General features: G+C 49.9%; 1 protein-coding gene across 2 annotated transcripts; it reads right to left on the reverse strand.

Annotated features, from left to right (window-relative positions):
- Positions 1-169: 169 nt before the first annotated feature.
- Positions 170-20,434, reverse strand: AURKA (aurora kinase A). Of its 2 annotated transcripts, none has more exons than XM_062204395.1 (9): positions 20,342-20,434; positions 17,752-17,798; positions 16,554-16,827; positions 13,306-13,360; positions 12,214-12,402; positions 11,079-11,217; positions 4,071-4,219; positions 1,181-1,355; positions 170-1,044 (listed from the first exon to the last, which is right to left on the reverse strand). In XM_062204395.1, the coding sequence occupies exons 2-9, from the start codon at positions 17,791-17,793 to the stop codon at positions 862-864; spliced, it is 1,206 nt and encodes a 401-aa protein (XP_062060379.1). In that variant the 5' UTR covers positions 17,794-17,798; positions 20,342-20,434; the 3' UTR covers positions 170-861. The 2 variants fall into 2 exon arrangements, with proteins under 2 accessions (XP_062060379.1, XP_062060378.1); XM_062204394.1 differs by having other exon boundaries at positions 12,214-12,405; positions 20,342-20,433.
- Between the last annotated feature and the right edge of the window lie 49 nt (positions 20,435-20,483).

The following is a 20,483-nucleotide window of genomic DNA, read 5'->3' on the forward strand; positions in this document are numbered from 1 at the left end:
TTTCTTCAAGTCCATCATACCTGGCACTGATGGACAGATGGTGTTCACTGCTATGAACTTTATCTGGGCATCTCCAGCAGACAAGAGGGACAGGACTTGCTCCTCTTATGGCGCCAGCCACGTTGCAGGCAAGCAGTGAATGGATGGTAGAAAAGAATTACTCGTGCACTATAGGTAGACATTTTATTTATGTATTTAGAGTTTACACATATGCCATAACTCTGATGCAGAAAAGTGAGCCCTTAACATTTAAAACAGCTCCAAGACACTTATTCTCTTCTGTGTCCCAAGCAAGTCCTGAGATCGAGGTAGAGCACACATTCCCACTCCCAAGGTGACCGAGGACCAGAAACCGCACTGACAGACATGGAGAGCACCGAGGAGATGCCACAGGAGAAAAACTCCACGTCGATCTGAAAATCTTTATTTTAACACTTAAAAGAAATCACATATTCATTCCAACAGCTCTAGCGGCCTTGGCCACCCAATAAGTTACACAGACACTCAGGTACTAGCAAGACTCCTGTACAGCTATGTAGCCAATCAAGTCAGGGCAAGTGGTCACCTGCCCACAAGCAGACACCAGATTTGTCTCCCACAGGGACCCCTTGTCCAGCACAGATAAACCTTGCCTCCAGGCGGTGAAATCGGTAGAGGTCGCACGACTCTCGTGGCTGCTTTGACTCCAGAGTGCCGAGTCTACTGAAGCAGAGCTGGAGGAGGCGGCAGAGGTGGAGGCACCGCTCGCTCGCCCAGCAAGGCAGGCGTTCCCCGTAGTGCTCCGCAGGACAAACTCCATAGCGTGTTCCTGGCAGATGGGTTACGCAGCAGCCCTGGCTCGAGGATTCCGCCCCTGCATGATTAAGACTGTTTGCTGGCGGGCTCTTTGTTTGGGCAGCTGGAGGGTTTCGATGACTTCGCTTTGACCCATGGGTGCTCAAGTACTTCAGCCAGAGTGGGCCTGTGACTGGGGTTGTGCTTCAGTAGCCTTGAAATGAAGTCCTTGGCTCCCTCTGTTACAAAGTCAGGGAATGTGAATTCAACCTGGAGTACAAGTGACAAATGTCACAAAACACAGGTTAGACCACAAACTACACATGCTCAGACCTTAGCCTAGCATCTGGGCTCATAAGCAAAGAATCCTATGAGACGTGCCAGGTCCTCTTCAGTTATGTCTTACCCGTGATATTCTTCTGTAGGTCTCCTGGTATGTGTTTGCCTCAAAAGGAGGCTTCCCAACTAAGAACTCGTAGCAAAGAACTCCCAGGCTCCAGAGGTCCACCTTCTCGTCATGCATGCGGCCCTCAATCATCTCGGGAGGCAGGTAGTCCAGCGTGCCACATAGCGTGGTCCTCCTAAGCACAAACAGATTTCATTATCACAGCCACCACTAAAACTCATCAGCAGTCATGCTGACACTGCTTGGGCAGTCTCCTAGGCCAGACCCTGTAGCCGGTAGACCCAACTACAAATCCCAGCTCCAGCTTGCAACCAGGCTTTACCCTAACACTGTCCAACTCCAGAACCTCCTTGAAGAATCTGACTCAGATGAAAGAAAAATTTTTCAACAAAATCACCTACAAAATTTCTTGGGGGGGCCGCTTGCAGTGCCAGCATCCCATATGGATGCCAGTTCGAGTCCCGGCTGCTCCACGTCCGATCCAGCTCTCTGCTATGGCCTGGGAAATCAGTAGAAGATGGCCCAAGTCCTTGGGCCCCTGCACCCACGTGGGAGACCTGGAGAAAGCTCCTGGCTCCTGGCTTCAGATCCACACAGCTCCAGATGGAAGACCTCTCTCTGTGTGTAATTCTGACTTTCAAATAAATCTTTTAAAAAATTTTTCTTGGACTCCTGGAGATATTTTAACATAAAGAATATTAGATCTTAACAATGTGAATTTCCTGAAGACTGGTTGTGATTATAGAGGAGTATGTCCTGATTTGTAGGAGATGTATACTCCAGTGCTCAATGATTCAACATCACGATATCTGCAACTTATTTTCAAAAATTCACCAAAGGGGCCAGCCAGCATTGTGGCACAGCGGGTTACACTGCGTCCTGCAACACTGGCATCCCGTGAGCACCAGTTCTCATCCAGCTCCCTACTAATGCACCTGGGAAAGCAGAGGAAGATGGTTCAGGTGTTTGAGCCCTGCTCTGTGGGAGACTCAGACCAAGTTCTTGGCCCCTGGCTCCAGCCTGGCCCAGCCGCTGCTGTTGCAGCCACGTGGGGAATGAACCAGCAGATCAAAGATATCTCACTCTCTGCTTCTCCATGTCACTCTGCCTTTGAAATAAATTTTTAAAAATAAATTAAAATTCACCAAAAACCAGCTGCAGTCAGTATGACAAAATGACAACTTGGAATGCAGGTGGTGGAAAGACAGGTCTACCAGTGACTACTAACTCTGCATTTCTATTCTTAAGTTTTCTAACGAGGCTGGAAATAAGCTGGGGGGTGGCAGGCACCCAGCCAGGAGTGTTCTGCAGGTCACGCTGTGACGGTGCTGGGTCTGTGTTCAGCCATGCCTGGTGCAGTGAGCACAGGACTGTTCACTCAAGTGAACTGTGACCTGGGACTTAGCAGCCACCTCTGCAGACGCCAGAGCCCTCCTCAGCACTGAGATGAGATGGACTAAGTCAGGGGCTACAGAGCACCTGTCCACAGTAACAAAGAAACTGGTGGTCATTACCATCTGGGATGCAGGGGGAAGTGGCCAGCAACATTTATATAAAGGACTTCTTCACAACAAGGTGCTATCTTTTCGTTCCTGATGACACCACTGGACAGGGTAAGGTAAAGGCTCAACGCTTCGACCTAGTGAAACCTGCAGTTCTTTGTTGTTTGTCTCACTGATGACAAGAGCCCCCACTTAGGACTATCAGTCTAAAAAGACGAGACTCCAACAGGAGGGGGCACGTACTGCCGGAAGCAGCAGGAGCGGTCTCTCACAGGAGGGTATCCCCGCAGCCCCTCAGGCTGCACTATTTTTTTTTTTTAAACTGGCTCTGTTTTTAAAAGTCATTTAACTACAATCATTGAAGTGCTTTCCCAAAGTTAACAAAACCCAACCAGTAGATACATACTTAAAAATTCCCCACTCAGGGACTGGCTTTGTGGTGGGGCAGGTTAAGTCACTTATTTAGGGAGTGAACCAGGAGACGGAAGATAATTCAGAACAGTAGAGAATAGTTTAACTTTCATCTGGAAAGTTCACCCAAGACTTAAATTGTTAATCGAGTCCTTTTTTTTATTTATTAAAGATTTTAATTATTTGAAAGGCAGAGTTACAGAAAAGCAGAGGTAGAGAGAGAGAGATCTTCCATCCACTGGTTCACTCCCCAGATGGCCACAACAGTCAGAGCTGCAGCGATCCAAACCCAGGAGCTTCTTCCAGGTCTCCCACATGCGTGCAAGGGCCCAAGCACTTGGGCCAGCTTCTGATGCTTTCCCAGGCCATAGCAGAGAGCTGGATGGGAAGTGGACCAGCCAGGACTCAAGCCCATTTGGAATGCCGGCACTGCAGGGGCTTAACCTGTTATGCCACAGCTCCAGCCCCATGCTTCAGCTTTAGGGACAGAAAGGACTCCCCACTCCTGTTGACAAACAGACCAAAGGGAATCTAAGTAACAGCTGCCTTGATGCGCCCTCAAAACCAACCATTTTCAAAGTTCCCCTGAGGAAATGTTTTTGGACCAAGACAGATTTGTTGCTTTCTAAAACAGCTTCAGGAAACAGTGCCACCTCCTCCACTTCCACTCCCACTCCCACCCCATCCCTGTTAGCTTAAGGGATCCTCCCCCTCTGTCACACACTTGTCATCTTTGGCTTATTCACCTCCTTCATTAGTCTCTAAGGACATTAAGCATCTTTAATCCTAGGCCCAGAACACCATGAGTAGCCCCAAACAGCTAAAGAACAAAATTTTCTTGAAGCCACTAGTTTATCATCAGGTCGAAATTACTCTGCCCCACCCTTGCAAAATCGACACTTAATTTACATTTTGCTCATGGTCAGGCCCCAGAGTTTTTGCTTAAGCAAACAACCGCCATCTCTGCAGTCACCTACCTGGAGGATGGAGCGTGCACCGACCACCCAAAGTCTGCAATCTTCAGCTCCCCAGCTGATCCAAGAAGCAGGTTCTCGGGTTTAATATCTCTATGAATAACTCTCTTTGAATGACAGTACAACAGGGCGTTTGCCAACTCGGTGATGTACTATTTGAAAAAAGCATTGAAAGCCTGTTTCAGGTTCTATGTAACACAAGTTAACGTTCGACATCTCTTCTGAAAGGAAGACCCACAGAAACCAGTATTCCTGCAGGATTCTTTAAGCAAACACTGCAGAACCACGCACGAGCCTACGAGTCGAGAGGCCCGATCGACAGCACCTAGCATCGAATGTGGGTTACTCAGCGCCCAGTTACCTCCTCGCTAAGCAGCTGGTGTGCCGTGCAGGGACAACGAGCTTTCCTATCACCTCCCATGGCCATTTATGGCCCAGCAGCAAGGACTGAACGGGTACAAATCGGGGATTCTAATGTACAAACAACACCTGAAGAGTTGAAGGCTTCCAAGTCTAGTCAGCTCCCATTTTTTTAAAGTCAAGACCATTTGAAAACAAAAGGATTTATTTGAAGCCAAAATTTTACTTCAAGACTATCAGGGGAAAACTACTCCACACAATAAACAGATACACTGAATAATACTAGAACTTAAACCCATCCCCCAAAAATGTTAGAAACTTCATAATCACGGCCAGCGCCATGGCTCACTAGGCTAATCCTCCACCTGCGGCGCCGGCACTCCAGGTTCTAGTCCCGGTTGGGGCGCTGGTTCTGTCCCAGTTGCTCCTCTTCCAGTCCAGCTCTCTGCTGTGGCCCGGGAAGGCAGTGGAGGATGGCCCAAGTCCTTGGGCCCTGCACCAACATGGGAGACCAAGAGGAAGCAACTGGCTCCTGGCTTCGGATTGGCTCAGCGCACCAGCCATAGCGGCCATTTGGGGGGGTGAACCAACAGAAGGAAGACCTTTCTCTCTGTCTCTCTCTAACTCTACCTGTCCAAAAAAAAATTAAAAATTAAAAAGAAACTTAATAATCCAGCAGAGTTGGGGGGGCGGCCTCATGGGAGATGTTAAGTCATGGCAACTCCACACTCGTCAGTGAACCAGTACAGACTGTAAAAGGGCTGGAGGCTGCAGGGTTCTATCTGCTGCTCTCCTGCCCTCCTGCCCTCCCTCCTCTGCCTTAAGGTGAACAAGAAGGCCCCTGCAGAACGGAAGAAGGAAACCTCTGTTGTGCATACACCTCCCACCTGCAGTTTGTTTGGTGTTGCTGCAACAGAATACCTAAGGGCAACAGCACACAAGACACAAGCAAATCAGTCCATTTGTTACTTTGTTTCCTAGGGAAAGGATTTTCCACTCCTCATCTCAATTTACAGATTTAGCAAGCAAGACCACTGTTGGTTTTAACATATAAATAAGAACTCTTTTTTTTTTTTTTGACAGGCAGAGTTAGACAGTGAGAGAGACAGACAGAGAGAAAGGTCTTCCTTTTTGCCGTTGGTTCACCCTCCAATGGCCGCTGCAGCCGGTACACCGCGATGATCCGAAGCCAGGAGCCAGGTGCTTCTCCTGCTCCCATGGGGTGCAGGGCCCAAGGACTTGGCCATCCTCCACTGCACTCCCGGGCCACAGCAGAGAGCTGGCCTGGAAGAGGGGCAACCGGGACAGAATCCGGCGCCCCGACCGGGACTAGAACCTGGTGTGCCGGCGCCGCAGGCGGAGGATTAGCCTGTTGAGCCGCGGCGCCAGCCATAAATAAGAACTCTGTATTAGCTTATTAGTAGATGCAGCTCTAGATTAAACTTTTGAGAGGAGTTTGTTTCCAAGTGATTGCTAGACAGGACTGAACCTTACTTTATACCCAAAAGGTTCACTGAACAAATGAGTAGAAACTAAATGTCACTATGAGAGGACACTTCATTCTTTCAGCCCAAAGTCAGAGATGACAATTTAGACCACAGTGAACTGCTCCACTGTGCCTAGGTGGAGTTGTGATGTTCTGATTAAAACCCCAGTGGGCAAGGATGCTCCCTGCTCACATCATCCTGGACAGGAAGCATCAGTGGAATCAGAGCTCAGGGCCCCCCAGTACCCACTCACACCCCCACTCAGATGTCGTCAGATGACGGACGTTTGAACATCCCTATCTCTTCTCTACAACTAGATTTTAATTGATCTGAAAACAGAGATGTAACTAATCATTCTAAGGAAGCTAAAGAGAACCAATTATTCATTTTCTTCCAAATAGCAATCTGCTCGAACCAAAATGAATTCTGTCTTGATTGAAATCTTATATGTGTGGTAGAAAATGAGAGTACTGTGTAAATAATCTTACAGTCTGGATATAAACTGTGCCTTTTTAAGTAGATCAACAGTAGAAAATGAAGAAAAAGATTAACAATAAAAACAAAGCTACAACCCACAATAAGAAAGAATAAAAGAACCAGAGGTAGGTCATATTAGTACCTTAGAGTCACTTCTACTAGTGAGTGTAGATTTCCTTACTGATCTTTAAGAGAAAGTTGGCCCAACAGATGAATTCCTAAGAAATATTAGTTGCTGACTAAATAAGAGACTGGTTTAGTTAGTACTTAAAAGCAAGGTTGGGCAAGCGCCGTGGCTCAACAGGCTAATCCTCCACCTTGCAGCGCCGGCACACCGGGTTCTAGTCCCGGTCGGGGCGCCGGAATCTGTCCCAGTTGCCCCTCTTCCAGGCCAGCTCTCTGCTATGGCCCGGGAGTGCAGTGGAGGATGGCCCAAGTCCTTGGGCCCTGCACCCCATGGGAGACCAGGAGAAGGACCTGGCTCCTGCCTTCGGATCAGTGCGGTGTGCCAGCCGCAGCGCGCCGGCCACGGCGGCCATTGGAGGGTGAACCAACGGCAAAGGAAGACCTTTCTCTGTCTCTCTCTCACTGTCCACTCTGCCTGTCAAAAATTTAAAAAAAAAAAAATTAAAAAAGAAAAAGCAAGGTAGATCTATTTCTATGTGTACCAGCAAACATTTATGATTAAGTTTATAAAAAGAATAGGTCAAGTTTTCACTGCAAACAGAAGACCAGAGGCTGTTCACTTTCAGTGGTGTGATTCCATCAGTAGCGTAAAAATCACCTGAGGTCAATGTCACTTACATCACTGCCAAGAGGAAAGAAAACTAGCCCATGCACTACCCAGAGATCTAAGAAACCAACAACTCTAAGTAACCGCTGTTCAGTGGAGCCATCGCCTGCAGATCCCACAAGAAACAGCCCAAAAGCTAAGACCCTCCAGCTTCCTAAAACCAGTAATTCTATTCATAACAAAGGAAGACAATCAAACGCACAACCCAAAAAAGAAAAAAAAAACGGTATGTTGGACTTGTACAAAATACTCATAAAACACAGTAGGTGATAAAAAGACATCTATCCAAAAATATACAAAGAACTCTTAAAACTCAACAATAAGAAAACAAAAAGCCCAATTAAAATATGACAAGGGCAGGCGTGCAGCATTGTGGGGTAAAACACTGCTGGGGACACCTGCATCCTATCCCATATCAGAGTGGCTGCTTCAGTCCTGCTACTCTGCTTCCAATCCCACTTCCTGCTAATGCATCCAGGGAGGTAGCAAACAATGGCTCAAGTGCTTGCCACCCACCTGCAAGACCAAGATGGGGCTCTGGACTCCTGGCTCTGGCTTGGCCCAACCCTGGATGTTGCGGGCGTTTGTAGAGTGAACCAGAAGATGGAAGATCTCTTTCTGCCTTTTTAGATGAAAGTAAATACTCCAAAAAAAAAAAAAAAAAGTCAAAAGATCCCGCTAGGTGTCGCAAAGATGATGCACAGGTGGCAAATAAGCACACCAAGAGATGTCAACATCATCACAAGGAAACTGCAAATTAAACAAATGAGATAGCACTGCTACAATGACCAAAACCCAAAACTCTGACATCGAATGCTGGCAAGGGTGAGGAGCAGCATTAATCAATGATGACAGAGCTGAGCCTGCAAGACACAGATGACTGAAATGGACATTGCTAAGTGAAGAAGCCACTCTAAAAAGCTACACACTGTTCTGATTCCAATTATCCGATACGCAACAAAGGCAAAATTAGACACTCAACAGATCCCCGGTTACCAGAGATTGTGGGCAAGTGGGCAGAGTAGGCGACACACAGGGTATTTTTTAACAGCAGTGATACTGTTGTAATGGTGGATGTACAGCATTATGCCTTTGTCAAAACTCAGAGTTTTGCCACACAAAAAGTGAACCTTGATATAGATGAATTTAAAAGGAAAACATTTAGGTCAGGGGATCCCAGGATAAAATGCAGACCGTGACAAAAGAAGAACCACATTACAAATGTATGAAACCACCTCATTCAAGGGCACAGGGGAAAGCGTTGACAGAAGTCACTCTGGAAATGAGTGGAGTCTGCACAAAACCAAGACAGAAGGAATTGTGGGGCCAGCACTGTGGCACAGAAGGTAAAGCTGCCACCTGCAGTGCCAGCATCCCATATGGGCGCCAGTTTGAGTCCTGGCTGCTCCACTTCCGATCCAGCTCTCGCTGTGGCCTGGGAAAGCAGTAGAAGATGGCCCAAGTGCTTGGGCCCCTGCAATCATGTGGGAGATCCAGAAGAAGCTCCTGGCTCCTGGCTTCGGATCAGCGCAGCTCTGGCCATTGCGGCCATTTGGGGAGTGAACCAGTGGATCAAAGACCTCTCTCTCTCTCTGCCTCTCCTTCTCTGTTTAATTCTGACTTTCAAATAAATAAATCTTAAAAAAAAAAAAAAAAAAAAAAGGAAGGACCTGCAGGAAAGCACCTTCCTCCAGTTGATCAGGTTTCCCATGGGTGAACGTCAACAATCCTGGAACCATCATCCATGCACACGGGGTAAATGTCAACAATCCTGGTACCTTTATCCATGTACACAGGGTGAATTTCAACAGTCCTGATACCATCATCTATGCCCACAGGGTAAACATCAACAACCCTGGTACCATTATCCATGTACACTGGGTAAATGTCAACAATCCTGGTACCTTTATCCATGTACACGGGGTCAATGTCAACAATTCTGGTACCTTTTCCATGTACACGGGGTAAACGTCAACAGTTCTCGTACCTTTTCCATGTACACTGGAACTGGGTAAGTAAAGGACTGCATTTGAAACCCGCTTCCTCACTGCTGGGATGTCAGCTCACAGAGAAGCCAGGGCAAAGGCTAGAGGGACCTCTGGCTGTGGAGCTGAGCTGACACCATCAGGATGAACCCATGCTGGGCTTAATGGAGATGAACACTTGTAACACAGGTTACCATACACACACATGCATTCCTCTGCACCGTAAGCAGAGAGGACACAGACTGAAGACGTTCCCCTAGTAACGAAGACACCGAGGCCCTGACCTTGGTTTTAATACCATCACCAATAAAAGGCACCAAGGGTCCTTGGAGGAAAGAATGACTCTAGTACTGGGGCAGAAAATAAATAAGGCTTGAAAGAAAATGTACTCCAACCCCCCAAAAACCTCTACTATGATGATTTACACAAGAATCATAAAAAATCCCAGTGGTGGCCGGCGCCGTGGCTTAACAGGCTAATCCTCCACCTTGCGGCGCAGGCACACCGGGTTCTAGTCCCGGCTGGGGCGCCGGATTCTATCCCGGTTGCTCCCCTTCCAGGCCAGCTCTCTGCTATGGCCCGGGAAGGCAGTGGAGGACGGCCCAAGTCCTTGGGCCCTGCACCCGCATGGGAGACCAGGAGAAGCACCTGGCTCCTGGCTTCGGATCAGCACAATGCGCCGGCCGCAGCGGCCATTGGAGAGTGAACCAACGGCAAAAAGGAAGACCTTTCTCTCTGTCTCTCTCACTATCCACTCTGTAAAAAAAAAAAAAAAAAAAATCCCAGTGGCCAAAGCTGGAACATAAGCAACAAAATAAGAAACTATTGGATGACTCCAAATATGATCCTTGAGTCCATGTTTTATTAAAATAAATGACTGAAAGAATGGGATTAACAAACTTCTGGTACAGAACTGCCAATAGTTTACACAGCTCCTCTGCCTACTCTCTGGCTATGCCCAGCACCTTCTGCTGAAAGAAGACAGTGTGGAAAGAGGAAAATCGTCCCTTCACAGTGGAGAGGCCTGGCAAACACTGCCCAAGTCAAGGGACCAAGGCAGCACCCTGTGACAAGTCAGTTAAGAAAACACATGCACCTTCTGCAAGCCTCCTCTCAAAATCCAAAACCCTGGGGCCTGCACTGTGGCGTAGCAGGTAAAGCCGCCACCCGTGAAGCTGATAGCCCATACAGGCGCCAGTCTGAGACCCAGCTGCTCCATTTCCAATCCAGTTCCCTGCTAATGAACCTGGGGAAGCAGTGGAGGATGGCTCAAGCGCTTGGGCCCCTGCACCTATGTGGGAGATCAAGAAGAAGCTCCCAACTCCTGGCTTCAGTCTGGCTCTGCCCCGGCCGTTGAGGCCATTTGGGGAGTGATCCAGCACAACAAAAATTGCTCTCTCTCTCTCTTCTCTCTGTGGAACTCTTTCAAATAAATAAATCTTAAAAAAAAAAAAAAAAAATCCAAAACCTTAATCTAACCATGAAGAAACTAAAGGAACCTAGATAAAGCATGGCTTCAGTTAGCAGTCACGTGCCTGTTGGTTCATTAGCTGTGACAAATACACTAATGCAAGACATTGATAATAGAGGAAATCAATGCAAGATCTATGGACTCTGCACTGTCTTCCCAATTTCTGTAAATCAGAAACTATTCTTAAAAACAAAAACAGCACCATTCTCTTTACACATTTCCACAGAAAAACTGGAAAGAAACAAGCCATACATTTTACCTGGTTCTTGATTTTATCTGTCCATAAGGTACAAACTATTTTGACTATTCCATTTGAAATATCTGGTTCTATTAAGCTATCTCTCCATGAAGATAAAGCCTACTCTACTGTAACAAAAGGTCCATTACTGTGGAGAGCAGACAGGGAATGGAGTGTCTGGACAACAAATGAAAACTCACGGTAGCAGTTCTCTGCTCGTCGAACTTGGAAAGTTTCTGAAGCTCTCTGTAGACGGTTCCCAGCGGTGCATACTCCAGGATCAGGTACACTCGGGTGGCATCATGGAAGTAGCCATAGAGTCTGAGAATATTAGGATGCCTGCAACACGGATGAAGACGCTAACATGTGGCCTCAGAGCAGACACAAACTCCGCAATCCGTATCAAAATGAGCATTTCACGTGGGCCCGGAAACTACAACTGCAAACCCTGTCCAAGAAGCATCTGCATACTGCTTGACACGCACTTTGTGACACTGATGGACCTCAGGTTTAATTAAGACCATCCCTTCAGGGCCGGCGCTGTGGCGTAGTGGATTAAACGCCCTGGCCTAAAGCGCCAGCATCCCATATGGGCACCGGTTCTAGTCTCGGCTGCTCCACTTCCGATCCAGCTCTCTGCTATGGCCTGGGAAAGCAGTAAAAGATGTCCCAAGCCCTTGGGCCCCTGCACCCACGTGGGAGACCCAGAAGAAGCTCCTGGCTCCTGGCTTCGGATCGGCACAGCTCCAGCCGTTGCGGCCAACTGGGGAGTGAACCATCGGATACAAGACCTCTCTCTCTCTGCCTCTCCTTTTCCGTGTAACTCTTTCAAATAAATAAATATATCTTTAAAAAAAAAAAATCATTCCTTCTTTCTTGTAGGCATCTTTACTCCTAGGCTCAGAGTGGACCCGGGGGAGCACAGCCCATCCCAAAGAGCAGACATGCTTGCCCCTAGCCAGCGCTGGCGGCAGAAGATATAGGCCTGATGTGGCCGGATTTTAAATGTTAGCATCTGATTCATACTTAAAATGCAATAAAAGCAAAAACAATACACACACAAGCCCAACCCACTGGCCCACGTCAATTTGCAGGCTGCCAGTTTGCAACCTGTGCTTAACCTAGAATAAAAAAGTGTCATCCTCCTTAATTATCTGTCCCAAACGTTTGCACACATAAATGACCTCACTGAGAGCACTAAGTCCTCAGGAGATGTTCAGCACTGCTGTGTGTACATCTACCGCATCTTTGAAAAATGACACCTGGACTCAGTCTTTGTGGCCTGCATGCTTGGCCCTCAGCTGACAGCCCAGCAGCCCGAGCTCACGCACTCACCGCAGGTGGGACTGGATTTCCACTTCCCTTCGGAGCTGATGCTCCACGCCTGCTTTCTCCAGCTGAGCTTTAAACAACACTTTGAGGGCCAAGATAAACTTGCTTTGTTTCTCTCTTGCCAAGTAAACATTACCAAACTTTCCTTTACCCAGTGGACGACCAATGTCAAAATCTTCCAAAGTCCACTGCCTTCTAGAAAGGAAATTCAATATTTTAAAATGAGAAAACCAACCTTTAGACACTCTACAATTTTATACTCAGACCTGCACCCAACATGCACCCTCACAAAAACCAAGCCAATAACCATTACTGAGTCGCAAACATTAAACGTGACATCTCAGCCGCCATTACTGAATCAGTGGGTTTACGTTGGGAAACGCTCCAGGCTGTCCTTGCACAGCAGCACAGCCCTAACAACACAAAGACCACATAAAAGGGTGACTGGCGAGGGAAGAATGCTTCCCGACCCTCTGTGGAGCTCCAGCCGCCACCCTCTGAGAGGCTGACACTGTGTGTGCAGAACCATTCGGGGTGGACATGGGCCTACTGCCATGAACAAAAGCAGGCTGGACTCCAAAGGACAGATGGGGCATGACAGCCACAGAACTGAGGTTCCAAAGCTTCTCAGGGAGCTAAATGCAAGAAAGTCTGGCTTCTCTCCTCATTCTAGAGTCCAGACGATTCAGAGAATGCAGGCTGTCTATTGGAAACACCTGGGAAAGACGCTCGAGCCAACCTCTGATAGAGCAAGTACAATCATTACTTACGCTGTCAGAATATCTGTACAGACTGCTGCAGGACATGTTTTAAGGCCTGCACACTGCATAGGAATGAAATTAAAGCATGGAGGCACACATAAACCATGCGTACTAGCCACTTCCTTCTAGACGCAGACAGCACTGTTACTCTAACAGATTCATCCAAGATTTTTTCTAAATTTGAAAAGCAACTTAAGAGAAACATCTCAGTCCCTAAACATCAATTAAAATTCATTTTTTTAAAGATTGGGAATCTAGAAAATTAACTAAATTTAAAATGAAATGATGCACTCTAGTAAATGAACACAGAGCTTTGTAAACAAAAAAAGCTTACTTTTTAGATTCTTCATTTTTCTGGTTTGATGTCAGTTCCTTTTCAGGATTATTTCCTATATGGAATAAGTTTGAAACCTGTTTTTAGAATAACTATATATAATCAGAAAGTCATGGATACAAATGAATCAAAGAATGGCTGTGAAAATGTTAACTAAAATATAATCAGTACGCCAAGAAGGAATAATCTGGGCTTTTTTAGTTTTCTCACAGCAAGAAGACTGCTATACCCTTACCTGACTCCCATATGAAGTCCACAGGGTTCCAGAGGAAAGGGGCAACACTCCCAAGACTCCACAGACCCTCTCTGAAGCCACTTCCAGCCCGACAAGCTATACCACCTGTTATCTTCCCTCACGGAGTGAGCCAGCCACGTACAGACTACAGCAAGTGCCCCAGAGCACGTAACAGAGCAGAAGCACCAAGGCACCCATTCAGCAAATGCCCAATAAACCCGTCGTGCGACAGAGGACTAGAGCAACTGCCTCCTCAGCCACAGGACAGCCCACGGGACATTTCCACTTGCCCATCCCAGACACGTGGGGCCCTGACCACAGTCAACACGCTCGGCTCACGTATTAGACCGCAGGTCCAAGCCGGTTTCTGTTGTTTCCATGCATGGTTCACTGACTCAGTTACAACCACTATTACGGCACAGGACACACAGCCCCAAATGTAACTGCAAGAAACGAGAAGGTGCCACCCAATGTAGACTTCTTTGGCGAGATTTAAGCTGGTTATTTCAAGAAACAACACAGCTAAGAGCAGCCAGAAGAGCTGTCCTATTGTCAAAGAAATGCCCGGTTTTTTGTTTTGTTTTTTTTTTTTTTTGACAGGCAGAGTGGACAGTGAGAGAGAGAGAGAGACGGAAAGAAAGGTCTTCCTTTGCCGTGGGTTCACCCTCCAATGGCCGCTGTGGCCAGCGCACCGCTGATCCGAAGGCAGGAGCCAGGTGCTTCTCCTGGTCTCCCATGGGGTGCAGGGCCCAAGGACTTGGGCCATCCTCCACTGCACTCCCTGGCCACAGCAGAGAGCTGGCTTGGAAGAGGGGCAACCGGGACAGAATCCAGCACCCCGACCAGGACTAGAACCCGGGGTGCCGGTGCCACAGGTGGAGGATTAGCCTAGTGAGCCACGGCGCCGGCAGAAATGCCCATTTCTAAAAGCAATCTTGGGCTGCTGCGGGAGAACTTTCTACCCGCACAGCAGGACAGCCGTTTTTTTAAGAAAAAAAAATTACTTGAAAGGCAGAGTTAGAGAGAGAAAAAGAGATATCTTCCATCTGCTGGTTCACTCCCCAAATGGCTGCAACGGCCAGAACTGGGCAGAGCCAAAGCCAGGCATCTTCTTCCTGGCCTCCCAAGGGGTGCAGGGGCCCAAGCACTTGGGACTATCTTCCTCTGCTTTCCGAGGTGCATTAGCAGAGAGCTGGATCAGAAGTGGAGCCGCCGGGACTCAATCAGCACCCACGTGGAATGCGGCGCTGCAGGCAGCAGCTTCACCACAGCACAGGCCCCAGCCGGCCTTTGCTCACCTGCACTTTCCTCCCTGCCGGCCCCAGCTCGCCACACCCAGCCCCTGCTCCTTTCTGCAGCTCACAATGGAACAACCTCGGCCATCTGTCCCTTGCCCCTTTTTCTTATATGTTATTTATTTGAAAGGAAGCTTTATACTGAGGGAGGGGGTGAGACAGAGATTTTCTATCTGCTGGTTTACTCCCTAAATGACCACAATGGCCGGGGTTGGGCCAGGTGAAAGCCAGGAGCTCCATCTGGGTCTCTCACATGGGTGGAAGGGGCCCAGCACTTGGACCATCTCCCACTGCTCTCCAGTTGCATGAGCAGGGAGCTCGATCGGCAGTGTGGCAGCACTCACATGGGATGCCGGCGTTGCAGCTGCTGACTTAACCTGGTACCATCCGGTCCTTCTTTGGGCCTCATATTTTTGTAACTCCTGTGCACAGCACATAATTAAAATGATTATTTTCTACCGGCGCCACGGCTTAACAGGCTAATCCTCCGCCTTGCGGCGCCGGCACCCCGGGTTCTAGTCCCGGTCGGGGCACCGGATTCTGTCCCGGTTGCCCCTCTTCCAGGCCAGCTCTCTGTTGTGGCCCAGGAGTGCAGTGGAGGATGGCCAAGTCCTTGGGCCCTGCACCCCATGGGAGACCAGGAGAAGCACCTGGCTCCTGCCTTCGGATCAGCGCGGTGCGCCAGCCGCAGTGTACTGGCCGTGGCGGCCATTGGAGGGTGAACCAACAACAAAAGGAAGACCTTTCTCTCTGTCTCTCTCTCTCTCTCTCAATGTCCACTCTGCCTGTCAAAAAAATAAAAATAAATAAATGATTATTTTCTGTTAATCTGTGTACTGTCAGTTCATTTATAGACTCAATTTTCAACCCTTTAAAGGGTGAAGGGCAAGTTCTCTTTCTTCCCTACACCACGACCCCCAGATCCACTTTCCTCATCTCTCAGGTCCCATTTATCACCTGGCTCTATCAAGTCTGCGCCTCTCCGCCCTGGCTGTTCTTGGACAAGTTAACTGCTCTGAGTCTTAGCTTCCTCTGTGCAACTGCGTTACCAACTCTGGCTACCTTCGGGGTGGTGATGAGGACTGGATGAGACTGATGGACGAAGGAAGCAGTCTCCTCCAAGCCCGCTAAGCAGCCACTATGAACATCCACTCCGCTCCCCCCGGGCCAGGTCACTGGCATCTCCGACCTCGGCCTCCTTCCTACCAAGCAGCCCTGGATCCAGCCCTCTTCTCTCCGAGTCGTTCACCACACACAGAACGAGCTTTCTAAAAGGTGAAATCACCCCTTCCCTGCTCAAAAGACCTTTAGCACTTTCCCAACGCACCAAGATGAAGCCCCAGTCCTTCCCAAGGCCGGCGGTGCCCGGGTGCCCTCTCCTGGAGCTGCCTCAGTGCCTCCACTTCTCCGGATGCCCTCCCCATGCACTAGAACTCTGCAACTCCTGAGTTCCGCACCTGGCCACAAGCTCCTTACACCACAAACCCCACATAAGCAATCAAAAGGACAAGGGATTGGCGTTGTGTCCCTGGCTGCCCAGTTCCTCTGCGCAGATGGGAACCGGGCAGTGTCTCAGCACTGGCCAGCCCAGTGGACACTGTCACTTCTCAGGTTCTTCCCACCCTCAGTGGACAATGGTGTAAAGGCTGTACATGTCCAGTCATGTGCTCTCTGAGCAGCAACTGGAAAGAACAGTCAGTCTCCACAAGGGAGTTTACCGGGTGCTGACGGTGGGGGCTGTTCGCTCTTCGGGGTGTTATTTGGTGGCTTGGAGACAGGTCGAGGCACACTGGCCGCCTGTGCCTGCTTCAGCTTCTGCACAGGCTTCTGAGCAGGGAGGAGCTTCTGTGCCTGTGACGGGACACGCTGGGAGGAATTTGAAGGACACAAGACCCGCTCGGCCTGGCCACTACACGCAGACACCGGATTCTGAGAAGGAAAATGCTGAGTCACTGGAACACGTTTGGGGCCATCACCAAGTAGAGCTGCAGCCTAGGAAGGGAGACAAAATAAACTTCATGGTCGTCATGAACGAAAGGCAAGTGCTTTGAGACCGCACGTGTGTGTTCTAGTAGAACAAGTTGACGCCACTGACAACAGACAGAAGGGACAGCCTACCTTGAGAAACACCAGAGGGCAGTTAGCACACGGCTCCAAGGTGTCTGAGTGACACCTCCTGCCCACCCCCATGCCTCACCGCACAAGTCACGTACCATGAACACTGAGCACTAAGAAAGCTCAGTGTCTTGGGAATAACCTTCATGGTTATTCAGCAAAGGGCCACAATACGGAAACTTTATACTAAAATCCCAATTCCACTGAAGTTTCTTCAATACATGTGTTCAGAAAAAAGACTGAAATCTGTCAAAATGTTCAACAGTGGTTATCTTTAAGTTTTAGAAGATAATCCAAGTTTTGGTATGTGCTAGATTTTCCACAATAAGCTTATTACTATTATTGGCCAATATCTCATTTTTCAAGTACTTACAAAACAGACTCAAGCAAAAAGAACACTGACAAAGAGGAAACAAATGCACTCTTCAGGAAGTTTTATTAAAGTGGATTACTGACATGCCTGTAATAGTGTACTGCAGGGTCCAGTGGTTTACCCAGCTCTAAAACCCTGAGCTGACCTAATTAAAATGATGGGGTGGGTGAGATTTTCTCCAGCCCCAAGAGCCCATCATAATGGGCAGGAAGGAAAGAAGGAAAAGCCCCAAACCCATCGCCAGCTCACTGGTGTGAGTGCTTCCAAATACAACACCAGCTACTCCTGCAATAGGCTTGGTGGCCACACCACCACAGGCATTCAGTTAAGTCCAGTAAAGTTACAATCCACAGCAAAGGTGGGAAGAACCCGAGGAGACTGAGCCCCATGAGTCTATGAGCTGATTGCAATTAGATTTTTCTGTTTACCTTAATAGGCCCTGAAATGCAGTTTTCTTTGGATCTTTCCATGATGCCTAGAAAGAAGGGAAAAAAAAAAAAACACTGTTAAACAAAGCCGTGTATTTTCAAAGCACTGTTATTCTAGGCAGGGTTACAGCTCCTGATGAAAAGGCTTCCACAGCGCACAGCATTTTACACTTTTCTTTATCCAAACACAACTGATGAGGCAGGAGTGTCCTTCCCCACGATGTGATGCACAGGCTTGTGGCTTTTCCCGAAGGGCCAACCTCTCCCCTTGTCCACTGCAGCCCAAGGCCTGTGGCACTCACACTCCACCCTGGACACTCATCTTGCCGGCTGCTCCAGCATCTCGTCTCGGACGGGTCACCTTGAAGTCCTTTACCAGAAAGCCCCAGAAGACCACCACACTGTCCTAGCCACTCCCCCGGGCTTCTCCATCCACACCACCATCAGACTCCAGGCTGACCCCTACGGATGCCAAAGCCAACGCTCAGCCCCACCGAGTCCTCGGCAGCACTCAACGACGCCCTTTCCTCACTCATCGCCCACCCCCCCGGGTGTGCCATCTCAGCCCTCGCTGCCAGACTGGCCTCACTGTTTCCAATCTGAGAGTCCGGCTTGACCCAGGAATGAGTCCTTGGACCCTCCACTTCTCATCCACACCCTTCCTAGCTAGGGACTCTCACCCATTAGTTCTAAAACCTCTAAAATCTCCATTAGTTTAACCCAAAATGCATTTTCTGCCTTAACCTCTCCTCTGACTACCGGATCCGGATATCAACTACCTGCTTAGGACCCCACAGAACGTGTGCCAGGTACCCCAGCCCTAACGTCCCTAACAGAGCCTCCTCCCTCCATGGGCTCTCCCTTCCCTGCTCGCAAATGCACCCTGAGCTCAAGTTCAGGCTGTGTCTACACATACTCACTCGCCAGGCGAGTTCATCCAATCTTTGGGCTTTCAGTACCATCCCGACACGGAATACCCAAATGTCCATCTCCCGCCCAGACCTCTCCCCTCCACTGCAGGCTCTCCATTTCCTACTTTCTATGCAACAATTTTAACATGTCCCAAACTGAAGTCCCAAACCCCTCACTCGCCACCCTAAATCCGTTCTCACACGTTCCCCAAGCTGACAGTGAACCCATCCTGTTGTTGCTCAGGCCAAAAACCTCTGCGTCATCATGACATGGTTCCCCTTCTCAAACGTGTTCCATCCGTTCATAGATTTTGTTGGCTCTACCTTCCCCTCTCTGTCCGCACTCGGCCCCTTCCTCCCTCAGCAGGGCCTTTGACTTCCTGTTCCCTCTGCCCGTTCGGCTCTGCTCCCAAGTGCAGCTCATCCCACACCTCACTCAGGTCTTTGCCGGAATGTTCCCTTCGGGGACCACCTCTCCACTGCACTGACAAGTATGTAATCTGCTTACTGGCCCTCTCCCCGGGCCAGCCAGGTGGCTACTGCCAACACCCCCATGGGAGCAGTTCCGAGAGAACAAGGCCTTGGCTCCATCTTGTCCTCTTGCTGTCCTGGAACCTAGAACAATGTCTAGCACGTTTGCACACGTGCCCGTGTTCGGAGAATAACTCAACCCCCTGACCAAGGAAACCAACAACAAAACCCGTTTATAACATTTGGGGAGCCCACACTGGGAGTCAGGAAACCCCTCTTATCAGGGGCTCTCAGAATTCTAGAATGCCATCTGACAGCACCCCCACCCCCGCAACATCAGCTCCACAAAGCAGACGGGATCCGGCCCTCACATAAAACAGGGGTCAGCAAGAGAACCACAAGGAAACGCAAGCGTGCGTCAGGCACACAGGGCTGCAGGCCTGTCGGGATGCTTTGCTGCGCCTTCCAGAACAAGTCCAAGCCACAGCCGCCCTACGCGGGCCACGCAGGCTCAAGGACCTCAATTCTTCCGGAAACACCTACAGGCCTTTGCGCCCGCTGATCCCAGGCTCTCGCTCAGGCAGACGAAGAGCCAGCGGGACTCGAACCCAGAACCCTGCGGAGAGGCTCCAGCAAGGCAGCGTCTCCAGATCCGGGAGCCCCTCAAGGGCCCGACCCCGCGACCCCCTAGGCCCACAGGGGGCTCCTGCTCCCCCCACCCCCCGACCTGCGACGGTGCGCGGGGACGAGGACACGGGCCGGGCAGCCCTGCGCTTTCAACTCAGCAAACCGGGGAGTGCGAGGAGGAGCCGCGGGCCAAGGGCGGCAGCTCCGCGGGCCTCCCCGGACGGCCGTTAGAAACGGGCCCGGGATGCGCTAACCGCACGCCGCGTCGGACACCGCCGGTCGGCCGTCACGCACCCGGACCCCGGGCTCCGGCCCGCGGGGCGCGGCCGTGCGGGTAGCAAGGCCCCAGGCAGTCCCGGCTCCGGCCCGCACAGGCTCCTCCGCTGCGGCCCTGTCACTGCCCCCGCCGCCCCCACTGCGGCGTGGACCCCAAGCCCCCAGTACTCACTCCGGACACCCCCTCAGGTGCGTCTCCCCGGCCGGCGCCCCGCGTCCCGGGTCCCTGCCCGACCCCGCCCGCCCCGGCCGCCGCCCCGGGTCCCGGGTCCCACTCGCACAGCTGCCCCCCTAGGTCTACCCACCGGCTGACCCCTGCCTCCGACGCAGAGGCGCGGAGTCCTTCCCAGCGCTCAGCCGTTAGGATTCAAAGACTTTTCATTTTAAATAGGAGTTAAACCCTCCAACCCGAAAGCTGATTGGCCCGAGCCACAGCGAGTCACTTTG

Source organism: Lepus europaeus, chromosome 10, assembly GCF_033115175.1.
Source record: "Lepus europaeus isolate LE1 chromosome 10, mLepTim1.pri, whole genome shotgun sequence".
NCBI classification, from domain to species: Eukaryota; Metazoa; Chordata; class Mammalia; order Lagomorpha; family Leporidae; genus Lepus; species Lepus europaeus.

What these genes read in the sequence shown, in the direction of transcription:
- AURKA (XM_062204394.1), bottom strand. Translation starts at nt 17,793, where the DNA reads ATGGAAAGATCCAAAGAAAACTGCATTTCAGGGCCTATTAAG. An exon ending in AAAAATGAAGAATCTAAAAA is followed by an intron (nt 12,406 to 13,305) that starts GTAAGCTTTTTT and finishes TTTCCTTTCTAG; the next exon opens with AAGGCAGTGGACTTTGGAAG. An exon ending in GAAATCCAGTCCCACCTGCG is followed by an intron (nt 11,218 to 12,213) that starts GTGAGTGCGTGA and finishes TCCGTGTTGCAG; the next exon opens with GCATCCTAATATTCTCAGAC.